Raw genomic sequence first — 20620 nt, 5'->3', positions numbered from 1 at the left:
AATGGGCGTTGGTGACAACAGGCGTCAGCCGTCTCCGAAGGTCAATGGAACCACTTTCCCGGCGTACAAACGTGATCAAGTCGGCTGTAGCAGCGCTGCGGCCTTTACGGTACTAGCGATCCACACGATCCCCACGTCAGCTCTCTGGCTTGTTATTTTTTATTTATTTTACGTGTGGCGGTATTTATATATCTATTATGAAGGACCTAAGAAAATAGTTAAGAGAGAGAGAGAGAGAGAGCTGAAAAGTCACTTTGAACCGGAAGTTTCAACCTGACACTCAGAATTGGGGAAGGATAATGGGAGTGATAGGAAAAATAAAAGAAAGGCGCTCATGAGGAAGACGAAACCCGCTGTTTTAATGCACACCCGAACACCAAAGTCTATTATCCACGTATCTAATCTCAAACCCTTATCGTCTTACCTAAAGCTGGCTTATTTACAATAACACCCTCTGCGCGGAGAAGCCCACTTCACTTACGCACTTCATTTCACTTTGTGTCTACTGAGAATATCTTTGCGCGAGGGTGGTATTGGAAAAGGTCGACGTGATGGCAGTGCCTTTGCAGGCATGATGACACACACACGCAAACACACACGCACACGCAAGCGCGCGTGCGCGCACGCACGCATGCACGCACATACACATGCACACACTCAGGCACACACGCACGCCCGCACTCGTAGACAGCATGGCACGTCGGCGACCCTCTTCCTTCGGCAGTGTCTGGGCGACCTCGCGGCGCACCGCAAGGACAGCCCCACTGAGCGTCGACGCCCGACCGACCGGGGGCGCAGCAGCTCGCCGCCTCGTGGCCCCCCGTTAATCGGCTTACCCGCCGAGCAGCAGCGCACTATTCCCACGCCACCCGCGCCACAATGAAGCTAACCAGGCGCGAAGGGAAACTTCATCAGGCGCCGGTCGCGCACGCGTGCCGCGTCCCTCGGTGCTTTGTGCGCTCACTTCCACGGCCGCCCCGATCGCTGCCAGCTCGCCCGCCTCGGTTGTTGCCGGCGTCGCTTGTGTTTTCTTTGCCGTGCCCTGCTGTCCCGCCGTGCAAGCTTCCTCAATCTTCCTCATCTCGCCTCCGTGTATCGACTGGCTCGGCGTGAAGGCGATTGGGGCGGGGGCGGCTGTTTCGGGTCTCACAGCCGCGGACTGCGCGAACGAGATGGTTCTATCGTGCCTGGTGTCGAGGCGCTGACTCCGGATAGTTTGCCCGAACGCCGGCGATAGTGCAGAAGCTGGCCGCATCCTAAAATTCGTGTAAAATTGGTCGCTCCTGGAAACTTGCCTAACGTTGTGCGAAAAGCTCGCGATGGCACCATTTGTGAGCTGTACCGACGTGGGAGCGGCCCGCATCAGTCCCAGACTGATCCCTCAGGACCAAAATAAAGTTTTTCATACCATACCATACCATACCATACCATTTGTGAGCGCTTGTACGTGTGAAATTCGCTTGAAGCAGCTAGGACATGATGCACGAGAGATGGTTAGACGTTGTTACATCGCTCGGGTTTGATAGACCGAAGGTTTGCCCCAGTTCGTACATTGTTAGAAACTGAAGATATCGCGAGACGTACAGGAGGCAAACTTATAATCGAAGGTTTTAACTGTTTAGCGCAAGCACTCCGTCTCGGTGGATTGTGGTGCGTGGGAAAATCCTGCCCAAACCGCTCCCAATGTCATCAGGGTTAAGGGTTCTGGAAAACAAAAATAGCGTTTAATGCTTCAAATGACATAAAACGATACAAAAGGAAATGAATCGTTCGCGTTGGGAGTGGTTTATGCGATGAAGTAGTGTTCACTGGGGTTAAAGCCCTAACACAGTCTAAAATGCGCGTCTTCGTTCGTTTTTTTTCTCTCTCTCCCTCTGTCCCGTTTGTTCCGTTCTATTTTCATTTTATACTGATGCACATTTCAGCTCTGATTACAGCGTGGGCATAGCTTAGCGTGACACGGACACGCCGACGCGGCGGCAGAGTGTCGTGAAATACACAGTCCTCGTGGTTTGTTATTGTTACGACTTCATGAAAACTCGTAAACACCAAGCAACAAAAAGAAAGTGAAACAGACTAGCAACTCTCTCCTTGGAATTACAAAAAGCGCACCCAGTGGAAGATGAGAAAAGAGAAGTTTACGAAACAACACATCCAATCGCACACAGATGTGGCAAGGGCACAAGCAACTAGAGTCAAACGTGGTGCACGCTCAATTTTTTCACGCAGCAATTGTCGGTGTGCGCTAGCTAAGCTAACTCTGGCGTAGTAGCTCGTGGTGCGCGGCGGGAGACAGAAAATGGGTGGACTCGATGGAGGGTGTCGTGACTGAACGGTGGAAAAAGGTGTCCTTGATTCGTTGCCACATCTCCCTGACGAATGGTGCCAGCCAATGACTTGACAAATAAAGAGAGAGAGAAGGCAGGGAGCTAGGTTAACCACACGCACGTCCGGTTTGCTACCCTGCATTGGGGGAAGGGGTATGGGGACGAAGAGAGAGAGAGAGAGGAGATAGAGCAACGAATGAGGAGGAGGGGGTAAATCATTCAGGTTATGTTTAAAATAAGGTCAAGCGCGCTCTAAACCGACACAGACGCGTTGGATATGGCAATGGGATCTAGCTTAGTGGAAGAACGTCCCTACGGCCAAACGGAAAAGGTGTGGGTTTGAAATGACAATTAGTTTGCTCCGGAATTCAACGACAGTGAGCGAAAGAACGACGATGACATCGTCGTCGATAAGTGGCCGTGAGACGGGTACCATTGCAAATATTCTAACAAGATGTTTCGCTATTGAACTGACGTCGTTATTGCTGTGCGTCGGTGTAAAACTTATCTGTAGCAATTTGCGCGTTGGCATGGATACAAATCCCAATTTATCTTACGTTTCCCTGCGGAAGGGTAGCCAACCGTGCTTAGTTCTCGTTTCTGTATACCTAATTGTTACTCTATGTCATTGCATCTTCTTCTACAATGCAGGCGCAAAGTATCTACGATTTATCTAGTTCCTCTTCTCTTATTTCTCTTAAACTCCACAAGGCGTCGAGGTAAAAAAAAGAAGTTAGTGAAAACTGGCGAACAACGGTTTGTCTATAGAGGTAGAGCAGCAAAGAAACATGATAAAAAGTCATTGTTTTCTTACCTCAATGCAGCAGCTATTCCAAAATCATCATGGAAAATGCGAAGCCGGTATTTTCGACTGAGTCAAAGCGAAATTTGAATTTCCACATATCTCCGAATCGCACTCGGAGTCTCCATCAAATGACGTTTACCGTGCAAACATGTCTGCATTCGCGTGTCCCAACAGCTTCCTATAGCCTAGCGTGGGCCCCCCTCCCTTTTTTCGAACAATTTGCAACCACTCCATGGCCCCCGAATTTACCCACTGAACTTGTGTAAGCACTCCGAATTTTTATCTCCCTGTTCACTCTCTGCGTGACTTACAGGTCAATAACCTGGCGGCCTTTGACAGACTCCCTTCTTTTGCGGATTGTTTGCCTACGCCACAGACCTTGTCGAGCCGCAAATCGAAAAGTACAAAGGCTCACGTTTCGTTCTCATACGTTGCACAAATCAGTTCATGCTTTCATCTCTGCTCGTCTCGCTTGTGTGCGGAAGAGATTTCGTTTGTTTTTAAGTCGACACGGTCCACCGATGATCCTCCGTCGACACTGGATTCCCCCCTCCAACCCCTCCCCCCAACCTCACTCACTGGGCGGATACGTCGGGGAATCTTGGCGAAGCCGATAACTGCTTTGTTCCAAACTGCGCTAATCCGATCTCCGACAAAAAGTAATCTGAACCATACTCCCCGGGGCATGTGCTACTGCCTTCTGAAGGGAGGGGGACCCGATTGGTTTGCATAATCCCTTTTGCTCGAACAGGGGCGGACAGAGACGACACAATGACAGCAAAAGGGTCGATATGCTTCTGAGGCCAGGTTGACTGCATTTCACTTGCGCGTATTTTGATACCTGCGCTGTCTAATTTTCTTTTTTTTTTTGTCTCTTTCCTCGGTCGACGCGTCATACGCTATTTTTTTTTTTCTTTATCGCGTTCTGTAATTTTAACACACGCTTGAACGAAACGAAGTACGAACGTTTGATCTATTCCTAGCTTCTTTTTTCTTTATTTTTTTGAGGCGGTGAATGAGGGAGGGGGACAGATTTGAGACAAAGAATCACCGGAGTAGCTTTTGGTAATCTTGTGATCTTCGCATCCATCTAAGCCTTAATATGATTGTCTTCCTTGTAAGATCTTAAACTATGTCTCGTAATCCGTATTTTTATAGGTGAAAATAATTTTTTTGTGCCTTACCGTAAGTCCACGTTTTCCACACAATTCTTCCGGAAACGACGGGAAATACTCGTCGTTTACGCGCCCCCTTACGAATCACGTTGCAAAACAGATACAATTAAGAAAACGCAAAGAGCTTTTTGTTATTATTACGGTTGGCCGCGTTTGGTTGTGACCATGTAGTTGAGTTTTGAGGTTATCAATTTTGTATTCTGCCAAAGGCCCCGAAAGCTTGTCTTAATTAAACACAAGTTAATAAACACATATGTAAAAATTGGTCTGTGCTTTTACTGCCTATTCCCAGAAATTTATCCTCTGGTGAAACATTTTAAGCAGAGAGCGAACGACGTCTGGCGTAAAAATTTATGCGAAGGTTTCGCTGCGTTGCAGCAGGTGATTTTTTTAATTATTATTATTACGACAAATCAGTTAGGGGAAGCTTTCAGGGTGAATGAAGGTTCATTAAAAATTGATATCCGCCCTACTTTATCACAAATTTTCAAAAAAAAGGAAACAAGAATAACATACGTGTTTCTCAGAAAAAGAGCATCACGGTTAAAGAACAGTTTGTCGTGGTATGTGGGTCTGAACCCGGAACCAACGCCTTTCCGGAACGGTCGCACTACCATCTGAGTAGTCCAAGGAGGCTAGCAGATCGCACAGGGAGGGCGCATTAATCGGCAATTCGAAGCACAGGGACAAAGAATATGGCGAACCGGTTCTGCGGAAGACAACAAGCTGAAGGAAGGTTCACGAAAGGGAAAGAAATTGTCATACAGTGCCCGGCTATGACACGAAATTACAAAGAAAACGCAATACGTGTTTCTCAGAAAGAAAGCGTCGCAGTTTAGTAAAGCATCCTGGTTAGCGCAGAGCGAACTGCTAACAAGCAGGCTAACAGATCGCAAAGAAAGCTCTTCGGTATGAGGGAACGTCACCTTTTCAGCGCAAAGTTATTGCCGTCGTAAAACAATTTGATTACGTCACGTTAGCCGATCTTTAGGTTGATGGATATAATGTACTTTTGACTCGCTTGACGGTGTCTGCCGTAAGCCGTTGGGTGCGCAGAGTTTGGTGCCGTGTATGTTTTAGATGAACTGTTTCAACGCGAATGAAAGATTAGTTGCTGCTATTGTTATTATTAGTTAATGAAACGTTTTTGCAGTTAATAGCGTAATTTTATTGCATTAACTGGATTACTTGAAGAGGCTGACATAGCCTGCACGACAAAATACGGTGTGTTGAGCGTAATGCTGGCTAATTATCATTGTTTCACTAATTAACGTTTTCATTATTCACTTTATGGCACATGTTTCAACGGCAGAGTTGATCCTGAGCAGTAATGAAGTCACCTTCGGTTGGCAGAAATACGGGTGTAGCACTGGTTTTGACAAATACGTTCTACAAATTCATGGCAGAATGTATCGACGTTTATTTATTTATTTATTTATTTATTTATTTATTTATTTATTTATTTATTTATTTATTGCTAACACTATTCAGTGCTTGGTTTACTTCCACAATATATACGCTGAGAATCTTAACCAACTCCTGAACGTAGACGGGAACTGCGATAATTTTCGAAGCGGTTATATTCGCGATAAACGGCACGCAAAAGTAGTGTTTATCACGGTTCTAAAAGGAAGTAAAATCACCTTGGTTTTCCTTCCGGAACGGATTTTTGATCGAGCTCCTGCACTTGATGTGCATTCACTAGAGATACGATATGTGTGCACATTGGGGCTCCTGCGTGTCTGTGATTGTCGAACGCGTTGTATTTCTTTTAATTATTGTTCGTATGATTATGTGTTCTTGTTCTTTTTTTCTCTCATTTTGCTTCGTTTTGCATTGAGGTTTAGTATTGTATGGAATATATATATATATATATATATATATATATATATATATATATATATATATATATATATATATATATATATATCTTTTTATTTCTTACATATTTTGCATTTCTAAGCCTATACGAGTTTGTCGCTCGATTTCTGCTGCTAAAGAAAAACACGTAAACAACGCAAACGTTTACTATGCACCAGATTCCCCGATTCAGCCTATAACTCTGGGACCTTCCTTTCGTATTTAACAACCTGTAGTAGCAGCATGTGACAGTAATAGAATTTTGATTCTCCGATTCTGGAGAAGGCTCGAAACTCACGTCACGTGTCTCTCCTGCGTTTCTTGCAGACGGCTGCCCGATGGTGGGGGCGAGTCGCTGGAGATGCCGACCATCAAGGCACTCAAGAACCTGCCACCACCAGATCTGGTCAAGTGAGTACAACGCACTTGAGTTATTGTCCACCAGAGAAAGTTGTTGTGCGCGACATGATAAACGCCTGGCTATAAGACAGTCGTCCTCCTGCTCAGACTTCGACAAAGGTAGAAAATCGACCGCTTTCCGAATGAGTAACCTTGATTTTATACCAATAGAAACGTGAGCACGGTGGTAAAGGTTAATACTACCTGAAGGCAGCCCTATCGGGAAGAAAAATCATTGGTCCGTGTCCAGTAATCCCATGTGAATACCAGGATCCCGTATAAAACTCGTATGTTTCCATATACGTGCGCCATATGATCCCCGTATTCAGTATATGGCTGCTCATATGGTCAATGTGTCCATCTTGTGAGAACATATGGGTTTTTACATCGGATCTCAATATGTTAATATGGGAATATTCGCTGTTAGGCATACGGCTCTTTTTATTTCTTTTCGATAAGGAGGCATAGTCGTTGGCTCCGGGCCTCGACGAACGTTAAAACGGTAGGTCGAAAGAACCATTCTCCGTTTTGTGAAGACGGCAAGCTTAGGTGACAGACTGTTAGCAAAAGGCGGTGTGAATTCCGTCTTTCCTTCTTTTTTATCCTTTGATCCCTGCGTACTCTCTCTGTCTCCCAGGTATAGGATAGCAAATATATTAACAGCGCTAAAGGACAGGGGATGAAGACCGAAAAAAAAAATAAAGACTGGACAAACACTAGTCCTGACTACTCGTGTGAGGAACACAAGTAGTAAGTCCCACATCCAGTTAGGGTGGTTGATATTGTCACTACATAGTAGGAGACGGGGAAGTCGGTGAACAGGACGAATAGAAGCCCTTTACGAGAATAGCTAACGCGACGTCGTTGTCGTCTCTGTTTTTCTACCCGCGCGCTATTTCAGCGTCGTTTCAGCGTCGTTCAGCGCACCCGAAATAGGGTGTGGTATTTGCACCTCCGTCGAAAAAGAAAATCATCGTCCCGGTTCACTAAGTTCCGAAGGCCATCCAGACAAGGTGCATAGATGTCAGTAAGAAAAGTATGGCTTCTTCCGAAGCACGTGCACGATCTCGGGCAGACACCGCCGACGTTTGGAACAGTAAGGACTGTTGGGAACAACTTCATAATCCACATCACCGATGCGGCGCATAACTGTGTGCGGTCAGAATTATCTCCGCAGGAGCTTCTCACATAGCCCCCGTCGACGAATAGGAGTCCAGACCCACACCTGGTCACCGACGTTGTACGTGACGTGTCTATGCCGAAGATTGTGGTGTCTAGCGTCGTATCGCTGTTCTTGGATTCGCAAAGGCGCATGCTGTCTGGCTTCCTCTGCGCGTTGCGTAAACTCCTCGGAACCAGTCTCGTCATCACCGCGCTCATGGGGCAGCATTGCGTCCGGTATTGTTTTTACTTCCCGGCCGTAAACGAGGCTGTAAGGTGTCACACGTGCTGTCTCCTGGCGAGCCGTGTTGTACGGAAATGTAACATAAGGCAGAATCTCGTTGCAGTTCTTGTGGTCTACGTCGACGTATACGTACTCATCATGTCTGCCAGAGTCTTATTCAACCATTCTGTCAGCCCATTCGTTTGGGCAAGATAAGCTATGTTGTCTTTCGGTGAGTGGTACCACTCAGTCGCGAAACGGTATCCAGAAGCGCGGCCGTGAACGCAGTACCTCTGTCTATTATCACCACTGCGGTAGCGCAATGCCTTAATTAGGACGATGGCTTCGATGAAAAATCGTGCTGCATCAGCTGCTGTTCCCCGTTGTGACAGAACCTGTCTCGGCGTATCAAGTGAGACAATCTGTGACCACGATAATCCTCCTATTACCGGCAATAGACAATGGAAATGGAAATGGACCTAAAAGGTCCTCACCAATTTGTGCGAGCGGCGCTTCCGGTATCTGAACAGGATGCAGCAGTCCAGCTGGCTTGACAGGTGGAGCTTTGCAACGCTGGCAATACAGGCATGTCTCAACATAACGTTTCACGGTCGGTATAAGTCTCGGCCAGTAGTACTTCAGCCTAATTCTTGCCAATGTGCGGCTGTAGCCCAAGTGACCAGCGGCCGGCTCGTTGTGGCAGGCATGCAGGACTTCGTCCCGAAGAGATGCGGCAATGACGAGTAGGTGGCTGCTGCCACTAGGTGAAAAGTTCTTTTATTGCGATAGCATTTATATGGATACTCCAAGCGCATTTCTGCCGTCGGCGTCGGCGTCGCATTGATGTTCCGTATAAAGCCCAAGGTCGATAACACCGTGGCCGCGCGCCCTACGCTGTATGTGCGAGTGAAAGCGTGCGAAGGCAGCCGATGGTCGCGGCTGAATCTCGCCCGCGCGAAAGGGACGAATGCGAAAAGGAAGCGCGCCGTCTTCTGTCGTGCGCGAGGCACTCCACGTTGCGACGCGCCCGGAGGAGGGGAGGGAGGGGGGCAGCGTTCTCTCCAGCTGCAACTGCGCGTGTATCGGCTGCGCTCGATCGCCCGGCCGTACCTTGAAAGCGATCTGTGTTAGGGGCAGAGTCTGGGTACGTCGGCGGCTCGTAGCTTTGTGCGTTCTGTGTCCTCGCTCGCTTTGCGTCGAAGCGGTAGACGGCACGAATGTCACTTCGCTCGCTGTTGCTGCCGCATTTCCTCACGCCAGCGTTTCAATAGCGAGTATGCGCAGTCTTCGAGTGCAATGGGTCCATGTTTGCTATGCACGCAGACACCATGCTTATCAATTTAGTTAGCAAGCGAATGTTTACAATTTCGTACGGTGGATAAAATTGCTAGCCTTACTTCGTATTGCTGTCTGCTAATTTGCTATCGCAATCGATGCTTCGCTTTTCGGGAGAAACTGCGTTTTTTTTTTTTTTTTGTAGAACACGGTGTGGCGCAAACAAAACGAAGGCAGCCCTCTGGCAGATAACCTGGGCACGCTGATTGTTCTTCCCTCCAAGTAATCAACAAGGGGAACCAGTTCTGCGTGCTCGAGTTGCTGGCGTGAAACGGCGACATTATCCACCATGCCTAGAAAAGCCGCGTCGTCATCTTCGTGCACTGCATTCTCAACAGTAGACCGAGGAAGGCAGTCGCCGTCGGCGTGCCGCTTCCCGATTCCTGAAGTTCCGCCATTCCAGTAACCAATCCACCGAATTACCGAAGTAAGCTATTTAGAAAGCCACATTAATTATTTGAGTAATATGTCAACCTTCCTTTGGCTTCGTTTTTTCTTGACGTGACTTACACATAAGGTTTAGCCACTTGTACAAAGGAGATAGATAGATAGATAGATAGATAGATAGATAGATAGATAGATAGATAGATAGATAGATAGATAGATAGATAGATAGATAGATAGATAGATAGATAGATAGATAGATAGATAGATAGATAGATAGATAGATAGATAGATAGATAGATAGATAGATAGATAGATAGATAGATAGATAGATAGATAGATAGATAGATAGATAGATAGAAACGAAAAAGAAGGTAAGGCAGGGAGGTCAACCAAGGCTGTGTCAGGTTGGCTGCCCTATATTCTGGAAAAGCGGGAAGATAGATGTGAAACAGGAAATGTAAGAAAAATGATAAAAAGGCTGCCAGTGTGAACACACTCGCCGATGAATATCCGCTGACTTTACAAGCGTTCGTACAGTACAGTCGTCTTCAAGAAGCGCAAACGAGCCGTTACTGTAGCGCTTAGGCCATGGACACGCCCACCCTGCAGATACGTCCCTCAAGAGTCTTACGAGGCAAATAAAGCGCGGCTCCACCACCGGCATTAAAACCGCCTTGGCTGTTGTTGTTTGATAAATGTTGATATCCTGGGAAAATAGGCCACCAGTAAGCTAGCTATCGCAGTCGCCGAAAGTAGACACCAGCGACTAAGAAATGTCAAAGAAAATAAACAATGCAATAGAATGAAAAAATTGCGTAGGAATAAAAGAACGCATGACTCAGGTACAGTCTGCTGTACTATTTGCATTATCTGGAGTGCGATGCAACGATAGCACACGAGCGTCCAGTAGACGCGCACGTTGGCAGAGTCACTCACTATTTGGGAAGTCACTACGCACAAAAGATACTATAAAAAAGAAAGTTGGCACAGAGCAACAATCCAGCGTCAAGGTGTGTCGTCCTATCACGTCCGTGTCGTTCTTTCTTTTCTTTTTGCGCAATATCATTTGAGTAACAATCAAGTACATCGCTATAAATTACGTGCTAGATATACTACATGCGAGACACTGACAGTGCATTCCACTACAAGAAAAAAAAACACAGAAAAGATTGGTGCACTTTCACATGAGCGCGCACGAAGTCAGATTATCAACACATTCACGATCGTTCGTGATTCTACAAGAGTGCAAAGATCCCTGTCTACTAGAACGTAATGTCTTCATTTCTACAGAGTCGGGTATTGAGCTGCCTTTTTGTCCATAACGCGCAGCAACCGAAAGGCGCAGATACTTAGCAACAAATCCCAAACGCTATCGTTCCCCTGTGGCATATCACCATGGTTAAATGCCTTGTCAACAACGTAAGCAATGTGGGGCGTAAAGCACTATGACTTTAATTAAAGCAACTCTCATAGTACATCTATTACGCCCGATCACTACAGTTGCTGCAAGTTAGATATCACGTTTGCTGCCGCCTGATATAAGAGCACGCTAAAGTAGACAGGCCGATCGAAAAGGAGAGCTGCAATCTCCCTAAACGACGTAGATGCACGCATCAAGGGACGGCGCCGTTATTCGGCTTTAGACTGTACATGCGCGCAGTTCAGCGGGGAAAAAAATAGATGAAGTACGGCGCAGAAGAGGCGCACATATACGCCCTAAATACGGCGTGGAACGAGGGCACTGCGTGGTGTTTATCATGTACCAACCACGCGCGAACCAAGAAAAGAAAAAAGGCAAATAGAACGGGAGAAAGGACTGTGCCTCTCAAGATCTCACACGCCACAGGAACTCGCAATGAGCAGGGAGGCCACAGCAGAAAAAAAAATGAGGAACAAAAAGGAATGAAGGGAAATGACAGAATATTGGAGCGTGCCGCCCGTAAACTCGATTTAAAGCCCCCCTTCTCCTCCTCCTCCTCCTCCTCCATCCCACCGCCCGCCAGCGTTCTAAGCAGGCGCATCCGACGTCGGACGGCGATACGCGGTCTTTTCCTCGCTCGGCAACGGCCGGCGGTCGCGGAGATCAAGGGAAGGATGGAAGGGGAAAGAGAGAGAGCTTGCGGATATAGGAAAAATTCGGGACGGAAGGGAGAGAAGGGGCGCGGCCGGGGATCGGCTTCATCATCATTCCCCGCCGCCGGACCGAGAAAGGCCGTCGTCGGGACCACAGCCACAGGACGACGTCGCGCCGAAGCACTGTGCGCGGGCCGCGTGCGTTCGTGCGAGGAAGACGGGAAGGAGGGGAGGACGCGGGAGACGTCCCGACCGTGCGCGCTCTCTCAATAACCCGCGACATAATCTCCCGGCGGCATCGATTTATCGACACACATTCGAGCTCGCAAAATGGGGACACACATCAAAGCGATGACATCAGGGATCGAGGGGAAAAGGGAACGGCGTGGAAGCGAAAGGAGGGAGGGGAACGCTGGAGAAGACGAGGGTGCACTTCGCCTCACCCCACTACTTTTCGCGGCGTCGCCCGCGCACCCCCTGTGGTGCCTCCTCCCGACCAGTCCCTTTTACTCCCTTTGCGTCTGACCTCCCGTTTTTGGACGCGGCCCAACGTCGCTGTCTGCGCTCTCGGCTCCGTCCCGTTGTTGGGAAGGCGCCGTGAAGACACCCGGCTAGCTGTCTCCACAGCATTTTTCTTTCCTTTTATCCGGCGACTTTGGTGCGTGTACTGGTAGTTGTAATTGCGGCGCTCGAAGACGTATACATCTGTCATGTCGCATCATATCAAGGTGGGTCGCAGTTCTAAACCAGATGGCGCACGCGGACGCGGCATGAGGCGCTCAGGAGGCCAGAGTAGGGAGTAATGAAGAAGTTCTCCAAGGGGAACCTAAGAATAACATCGCCATCAATAACAGAAAAAGGAGAAAAAAGAAAAGAGCTCACCATGCAGTAGGCTACATAAGCGTGCAGGGCGGCAGAAGAAAGAAAAAGTGGGTAGAGATTGGGGAGGAGTTAAATAGAGAACAAATAGGGGTGTATGCGGTTACAGCAACGCTACTCAGAGACTCGGAAGAGCCGCCAGTGATTGAGAATTATGTTTAAGAAGGGTGCAACAGAACTAAATTGGAAAAAAAGGGAGGGGGACTCGGAATGCTCATCCCTCAGGGAGCCAAACGGAAAATAGTAAATTCAAAATGTTAAGAGCATCTTTGGTTATCATGCACAATGAGTGGAAAGAAAACTTGGCTGGCCGTAACGTATTTGTGCATTGGAAATTATTGGAAAGAGAAGAATCAAGAGTTAGTGGAATGCCAAAGTGCTGATGTTATGGGTTTCAGGAATGACGCCTAAATTATTCTATTAGGTAACATGAATTCCCACATACAGGATCAAGATGGCTATACCGACAACAACGGGAAGTCGAGTTAGATCTTTGTGAGCAACATAACCTCGTTATCGTGAATACAGGGCCTAAGTGTGATGGGCAGACCACGTGGGAAGTGGAAAACCGGCAATCGGTCATTCATTACTGTCTGATGACAGAAAGAATTTGTGAAAAGTTGAGAGAAATGGTCATGGACAAGGAAAGGTATAGCAGCACAAGGAGTGACCATAAATGCATCACATTGAAAACGGGATATGTAGTTGGGAAAGAAAGAAAGGCGCGAAGAGTGGCCAGTCCAAATGTGAACGCTGAGCAAATAACAAATATAGTCACAAGAGTGGAGGGAGAAGTTGGAACGTGGGCCAAGCAAAGAATGGGAATGCAGTATGTTTCTAAGTACAATAACGACGGAAATACGGAAAGAGAAACAACATGCTCGTTCGAAAGAAGAAGAAAAAACGAAGAGCTGGTGGAACATGGAGATACAATAAGCGATCGTGGAACGACAGAATGCCTCACGAGAGCAAATGCAGGCAAAGAAAAAGCGCAATCGCCGCAGGATGAAGTAGCCAGAAAATGGGAAATATACCGGGAGAAAAAATTTGTGGTTCAAATACTGCTGCAAGCAAAGATAAAAGGTGAAAGTGAACGTTGGTTGTCAGAAATACGTAAGAAAAAGAAGGCCGCACCTAGAATATTTTGTAACCACAAAAAATTATTAGGCAGGAAGTCAACAACAATACAACATATCCTAGACGAAGATGGAAACAAACTGGAAGGACAAGCGGCATTAAATTACATCCGAAAAATAACAGCCGGATCTTTCTAAGGCAATAACGAGGTTGTATTTGAAGAAAAAAAGAGCATGAAAGAGAACCAGATGGAAAAGTAGCTGGTGCTGACAAATTTCAACTGGAAAAAGGCGGAAGAGAGCATTCCTAAGCGCACAGCCACAGGACTAGACGAGGTTCCCGTTAGGCCGATTAATGAACCAGGACGAAAAAGTAAGGAAGCTCTGGTGAACGCAGTGGAAAAACCTTTAGAAGATAGACGAATACCGGACAGTTGGCGACAAAGTAAAATGAATTTAATTTATAAAGGTAACGGGGAGAAATATAGAATTCACTCGTATAGACCGCCGACCATTACATTGGTAATATACAGGTTAGCAATGGAGGAAATTAGATTAAAGCTTCAGTCATGGGCAGAGAATAATGGCATTTTGGGAGAACTTCAGAATGGCTTCAGAATAGGTAGACGTTTGGATGACAACTTATTTGTTCTTACTCAGTGTATTGAAATAATAAGAGTAGAAAGCAGACCGTTATATGTGGCCTTTTTAGACATTACAGGAGCGTATGACAACGTAGACCGCAACATCTTGTGGAATATTCTGGAAGGGACCTAGAAAATACCGTTCGCGTTGAATGGGAAGAGATGAGGAGCGAGCTCAAAGTTTATATCAACAAGGGACTGAGGCAGGGGTTCCCTTTATCCCCACTGCAATTTATGGTGTACATGATAAGGAGGGAAAGGGCGCTGGAAGGAAGTAATGTCGGGTCTAATCTCTCATACTAACAGGCGGGTACGGTAGTAGAGCAGCTGCTTCCAGGTTTATTTTATGCGGGCGACATTGTGTTGATAGCTAACAAGCAAAGTGATTTGCAACGTCTGGCTAATATCCGTGGACAGGAAGGCGAGAATTTAGGTTTGAAATTTAGTGTTAGAAAATCAGGTGTTATGTATTCAATGAAAACAGTGAAGGGACAGTGGAGATACAGGGCCAGGAAATACCTCGGGTAACAGAATATAAATACCTTGGTATATGGATAAACGAAGGCAATAGATATATGGAAACGCAGCAAAAAACAATAACAGTTAAGGGGAAGAGAAATGGCAGCCATAATGAAGCACAGAGCGCTATGGGGATACAATAAGTACGAGGTCCTCCGAGGTATGTGGAAAGGTGTAATGGTTCCAGGACTTACTTTTGGAAATGCGGTTGTTTGCTTTAAATCAGGGGTACAATCAGGACTCGATGGGAACCAAAGGTCAGTGGGTCGCCTCGCATTGGGCGCTCACGGGAAGACTACAAATGAAGCTGTGCTGGGTGATATGGGCTGGACTAGTTTTGAAGTGAGGGAAGCTCGCAGTAAAATTGAGTATCAAGAACGCCTGAGGAATATGGAAGAAAGTAAATAGGCTGGGAGAGTGTTCAGGTATCTGTACAGGAAAAACATTGATTCACAAGGGAGGAAAATAACTAGAAAGCTTACCAGCAAGTATGCGGCCTGTAGGGTGGGCAACACAAAGCGGAAAATCAGAGAGGCTGAAATAATCTCATGGGTGGCGGCAATGGAAAGGAAACCTGCCATGAGTAACTATACTTAAGAGGAAAAAACGAAATTAGGAAAGAAACAATTTATGATAACTCAAAGGGAAGCTCATTACTTTTCGAAGCGAGATCATGGTGCGTTAGAACACGCACCTATAAAGCGAGATATAAGAAGAAAGAAGAAGCATGTGCTTGCTGCAGTAAAGCTAGGGAAACGATGGAGCATGTTTTATTAGAATGTGAAGACGTCTGCCCAGCGGTCGAGTTAGGCACCACTTGCTTCCTTGAAGCCCTTGGGTTCAGCGAGAGCAGTGGAAAAGTGAACATGTCCGCAATAAGGATTAGTAAGAGGCGATTGGAAGATTGATGGAAGAAAAGCAGGGAAACGACAAAAAACGGAGACGTACAAAAGGACAGTTCGCTATAGGGGATCAGAAAATTTGGTTGTGGGAGTTCATAATGTTTTGTTTTCTTTTTTATTGTTTAACCTAGGTAGGGCATTAGGCAGTATAATAGCAAGAGCTTGGTGGCGCAACCCACCGCCCCGTCCCAAAGTGGACGCTCATAACATCCATCCATCTTCCATCCATCCTGAAAGTGTAAACGGACAAGCAGGAGTCGTCAGAAAAGATAGTGAGAGGAGCAGAGATAGTGAATTGGGTGCAGAGAATGGAAACAAAAAAAAAACATCAGGAGCTTTACAAGAATGGGAAGAAAGAGATTAGAAGGACAAATCCGTACGATAACACAAGGGACAGTGCCTTCCTATTTGAGGCTCGAGCTAGTTTGCCTAAGGACAAAAAAAAAACATGCCGGAGAGAATATTCACGGCAAGACGAGGCATGTGTATGCTTCATCAAAAATCCCGAGACCGCTCAGCGCATCAAAATGGGACGCGAAGAGATTCATTCCGCGAGACCCGTAGGTAACGTATACTTTCCAGAAGCGCTGGAATTTATAGTTGACGCAGCCATTAACCGATCAGCAGACTAGATAAGCAAGAGACGTTTAGTGTGATGGTTGAAAAAAAAAAAATATATTGATACGACTGGATCTGTTGCAGGCGTAGGTAAGGTAGATAGGGAAGTTTCGAGGAAGATAGAAAAGATTAAGGAGATGTATACGAAAATGCTAGAATGAAAAGCATGTATAGCATACCTGAGTAACTCAAGCAGGCTAGGTGGCTATCTGTAACCGCCCCGTTTCAAAGGGGATGCCAATAAATCATCATCATCATTATCATGTTCTGAAATCAGAGAAACGTAGAGTAAAATCAGCTTTGAATAAAGCCTCAAGTACATGGATCAGCGCACAGATATCTGTGCCTCAAAAGCGCGGGCACGGAACGGAGAAAGAGGTCCAGAAAGTGGGCAACCCACTACAGGGTCATTGAAAGTGTAAATATTACAACCCGGAGTCATCAATGAGAAAGTTAGAGACACAGATACGGTAAATTGGATGCAAGGAATGAAAATAAAGGAGTACATGTAGATTTACAAATGCGGCAACAACGAAATAAGGATAGTAAAGCTGTACAATAATGCAAATGGCAGCGCCTTGCTATTCGAGGTCGTAGCTGTCTGCCTGAGGACACAAACTATCAAAAGATATACCGGAGCAAATAAGCGCAGCATGGTTAGGCATGGGTCTGATGCATCAAAAGTCCGGAGACCACTTAGTACAACGTAGTGGAATGCCAAGATATTCTCTCAGCAAGACCCGTATGAAAGGTACAACTTCCAGAAGCGCTGAGTTTAAAATCGGCTGGAAGCATTTACTGGCAGCAGTCGAGATAAGCGAAAGACGCTTAGAGTATTGGTGAAACAATAAAAAAAAAAAAAAACAGCGATGACATCGGTGGAGCCGGTGTCGTTACAGGTTTTAATATTTATATAGGGCCTTCAATGAAGACAAAAATATCAAGAAATAAAATAGTCAAAATAACTTTACATAAGACTTGGTTAGCTCAAGCAGGCTAGCTAACTATTTGTCGCCACCTCGTTTTGAAGGGGATGCAAAAAAAAAATTCACCATCCTCATAATCATTATCATCATCAACTCGCATCGGAACACTCTCGCAATCGCCCCTCGCAGCCGTTTAACTACGCCACCGACTTCCACCATCGCTTGTGTCACGCAGAGAAGCCTAATGTGAAAAGATCCAGATACTTCTCCGAGGAATGCGAATGGATGAATTTTTTTTTTTAATGCGTGCCTATCTTTTAACACATATGACTAAATACTTAAAGCATGTCATTACCTAACCCTTTAGTGAGTCGTGGAACTAACAGAAGCAGTGACGGCCATGATGGAAACCACAACGCTGCGCAGAACATGCCTCTTTCGCGCAACCAGCAAGTGGAGAGTGCACTCGCATTCGGGAAGTGTAGTTCTAGGGTCATTCCTCCAACAAGGCTTCTAATTGAGAGAGTCGGTTGTCTTTCGCGCTCATGTTGTGCCATCCTGGGGTTCAGCGCAATCCGTGTCCGCAGCTCTCTCGTAAGTCGTGGTACAGGGGCTCAAACTAGCACAATAAGGAGAAGCGCACTTACGTGGAAGAGCACGGCGCAATGCGCTGATTCTCAAAGACCCACATGTATAATTTTGACACCGGCACACAGCCCGCGGGATTTTTTTTTTTTTTTTTGCCTCGGCCTCGTTTCTTTTGTTGTCGATGTTTTTTTTTTTTTTTCGTTCAAAGGTAGTTGCCCCTGTGTTTTATTCTTTATTATTCCGTTTCTTCGCCCTCCTTTCACTGCAGCCACCTTTGCTACTTATTCTTCCCGCCGCCACTCATTCTTGTGATGTCGTTACAAATGTAGCTTCTTTCTGTTCCCTGCATAATCGCTACTATCGCCACCGGCACACTGACAACCGACATCACTCACAATGGCACTGGCACACCAACGGGAGTATGACGGTACTCCTCGGTGCTCCACACACGTCTGCACTCGGTCGGCTCGCGGCTGCAACGTCACCAGCTAGACAGCGCGGATCCCCGACCCCGTCGCTCGCCCGCACGTATTCCCCAGCCTCGGTCGCTGGGGCCCTCTTTTCCGCGTCTGCAGGGGCCGCTTGCTCCTACTTCCGCTTCTCAAAGCGCTCCATTTCCGGTTTGGCGCGGAAGCTTCCCTTCCTTCCCGCGAGCTTCCAAACCCCCGTGTCCGCGTGCTCCCCCCCCCCCCCACACCTCACTCACGAGCAGTCGGACCACAACCTCGCACGCGCCGTGCGCCTCGCGCGGGCCTCTATATATGAGGACCACTAGAGGAGCCGGGTGGAGGTGTCGACGTGCTCAATTGACGCCACGGACAGAGGGAATCGGATATTGCTGAGTGCGCCACCGCCAATCTTCCTCGGCGTTGTTGCCTTAGCGCGCGCCCCTCTTGTCTTCCCTTCCGGCGAACCTTACTATATATCCCGCACCGATGGGGGTGCCAGCACAGCCTCGGGCCGGGGAAATGCAGGCGACATGCCTGGCGTTATCTAAGGACTCGAGATAGTATCGTTGCCTGGCCCACGGCGCAGTGTACTCGGTGTGGGCTTTCTTTTTTTTTTTTGCAGCATTTCATTTGTGCTGTACAGGCACAGCTTACACGCGCGCATACACACACATGCGTGCACGCATCGAAAGAGAGCCGCATTCCCATTCATTTCAATCAGGGTCTGAAATACGTCCTCGGTGCGTGGGCCCCGCGCTGTCAGACATTCCGCAAACGTTTCGCAAATTCAGAAGCCGCATAAGAGAAAGAAACAGCGTGGAGCACTCTTCCGACCGCACGGAATGGAGCGGAGAAGTATTTCATTCTAGAAGGCATGACAGTGCTACCTTACTCGGGAATGAGCCCCATGAAACAGAAAAAGTTCTGTTGACTCCCGCCGGTAAAGGAAACGACTTGGCGGCGTTATTGTACAGGTAACGAAGATAAGGTTGTTCTGCAAAAGTGCCGGTGAACGGGTAAATAGCGTAATGAACATAATGAACACAAAGACAGCTTGTCGCTGTCACGCAAGACGTGAATATACTGTCACAGTCTCTTTTTCTTCTTCCTTTTTTGCAAACCTGAATCAGCGCAATGCACAAGACGCAGTGAAGGAGGGAAAGGCATCCCCGAGTTACAATTATAATTTGGCGAAGAAGGGGCACTGTAGCACGTATAGCCAACGTTTTGTAAAGAAAACTTTTGGCACGAGCAAATTCCACTGTTTTCGGCACCCCCCCCCCTCTCTCGCTCACTCGCTCTCTCGGTTTCTTTTTCCGTTTTTCTTTTTTTCTCTTTCTTTTTACCATGTCGTTGCTGTTCACCTCCCATGAGTGGGAGGTAGGCCATATTGTTCAGAACAACATAATGTTGCGGAAAAGCCGGCTACCAGTATTCCTCAGACAACGTGTGGCTGGTTGGACCACAAGCTTGGTTGTAATCAAGCCGGCGTGCGGATAGGACGCTCGCAGGGAAGCGCCATGAAATCATGAGAATTGGGCGCCATGAGAGAAGCACCATCGCCGTTTCATTGAAGGAATATTTACCATCAAAGTATACAAAAAAAAACACTTTTCTGCTGTGTCATAGCCACAGCTAATGATAATTTGTGGATATTTCAAATAACAAACGACAAATGAACACTTTTATCGAAAGTCTGATAATTGTGTTTCTAATTCCGAAGTCTAAAGAAGCAATAAAGATTCGACGAAACGTCGTTCGATGAAGCAGCGTTCAAAACTACTACCCTTCAGGTTATACAATGGCGAATTTCTGGCTTTGTACGCAACCTTGACTTGCTACTTTCCCCGTTGTCAACAACACCATCATTAATTAAGTACGCTCATGTTCAAGAAGTAACAGTAGCTTTTTTATCCTAATAAACAAATTACGCATATTCTTCTAAAATAAAAGCCAGAAAACATGCGGATTAAAAAAAGCGCAATGCGGAGTTGTTTCATTTTCTCGCTGTAATCTCGGTCTCTCGGTTCTTCAGACCAAGGTAAACTGAGAAATGAACGTGTTCGTGGACCCTAAGTAATATACCATCGCGTGAAAAATGCCTCGTTCGCACGCCTCTTTGTTACTTTCTTTCTTTTACGTTCAACTTCTAATTAACTTCGTCGCGGTGTTTACGAAGCCCCAACCTCTAATATACGCTGCTTCAATCTTCATTCCACCCGTGCAAACTAACATTGTAAGAAAAGAGAGAAGTAAGCGCACGTTTCAAACAAC

The 20620-nt window shown here is 46.7% G+C and overlaps 1 protein-coding gene across 2 annotated transcripts in view; it reads left to right on the top strand.

Moving 5' to 3' along the window:
* LOC126537606 (vesicular glutamate transporter 1-like) overlaps positions 1 to 20620 on the top strand; it is a 226148-nt gene that overhangs the window by 128803 nt on the left and 76725 nt on the right. For both annotated transcript variants that reach the window (XM_050184756.3, XM_050184755.3), the window contains exon 2: positions 6495 to 6578. In XM_050184756.3, the coding sequence (XP_050040713.1) occupies positions 6495 to 6578 (84 nt within the window). The remainder of the gene's footprint in view (positions 1 to 6494; positions 6579 to 20620) is intronic.

The sequence above is a fragment of the Dermacentor andersoni genome, chromosome 4 (assembly GCF_023375885.2).
Source record: "Dermacentor andersoni chromosome 4, qqDerAnde1_hic_scaffold, whole genome shotgun sequence".
Lineage (NCBI taxonomy): Eukaryota > Metazoa > Arthropoda > Arachnida > Ixodida > Ixodidae > Dermacentor > Dermacentor andersoni.
The sequence above is the reverse complement of the archived record's forward strand: the minus strand, read 5'-3'. Positions and strand labels throughout refer to the sequence as shown.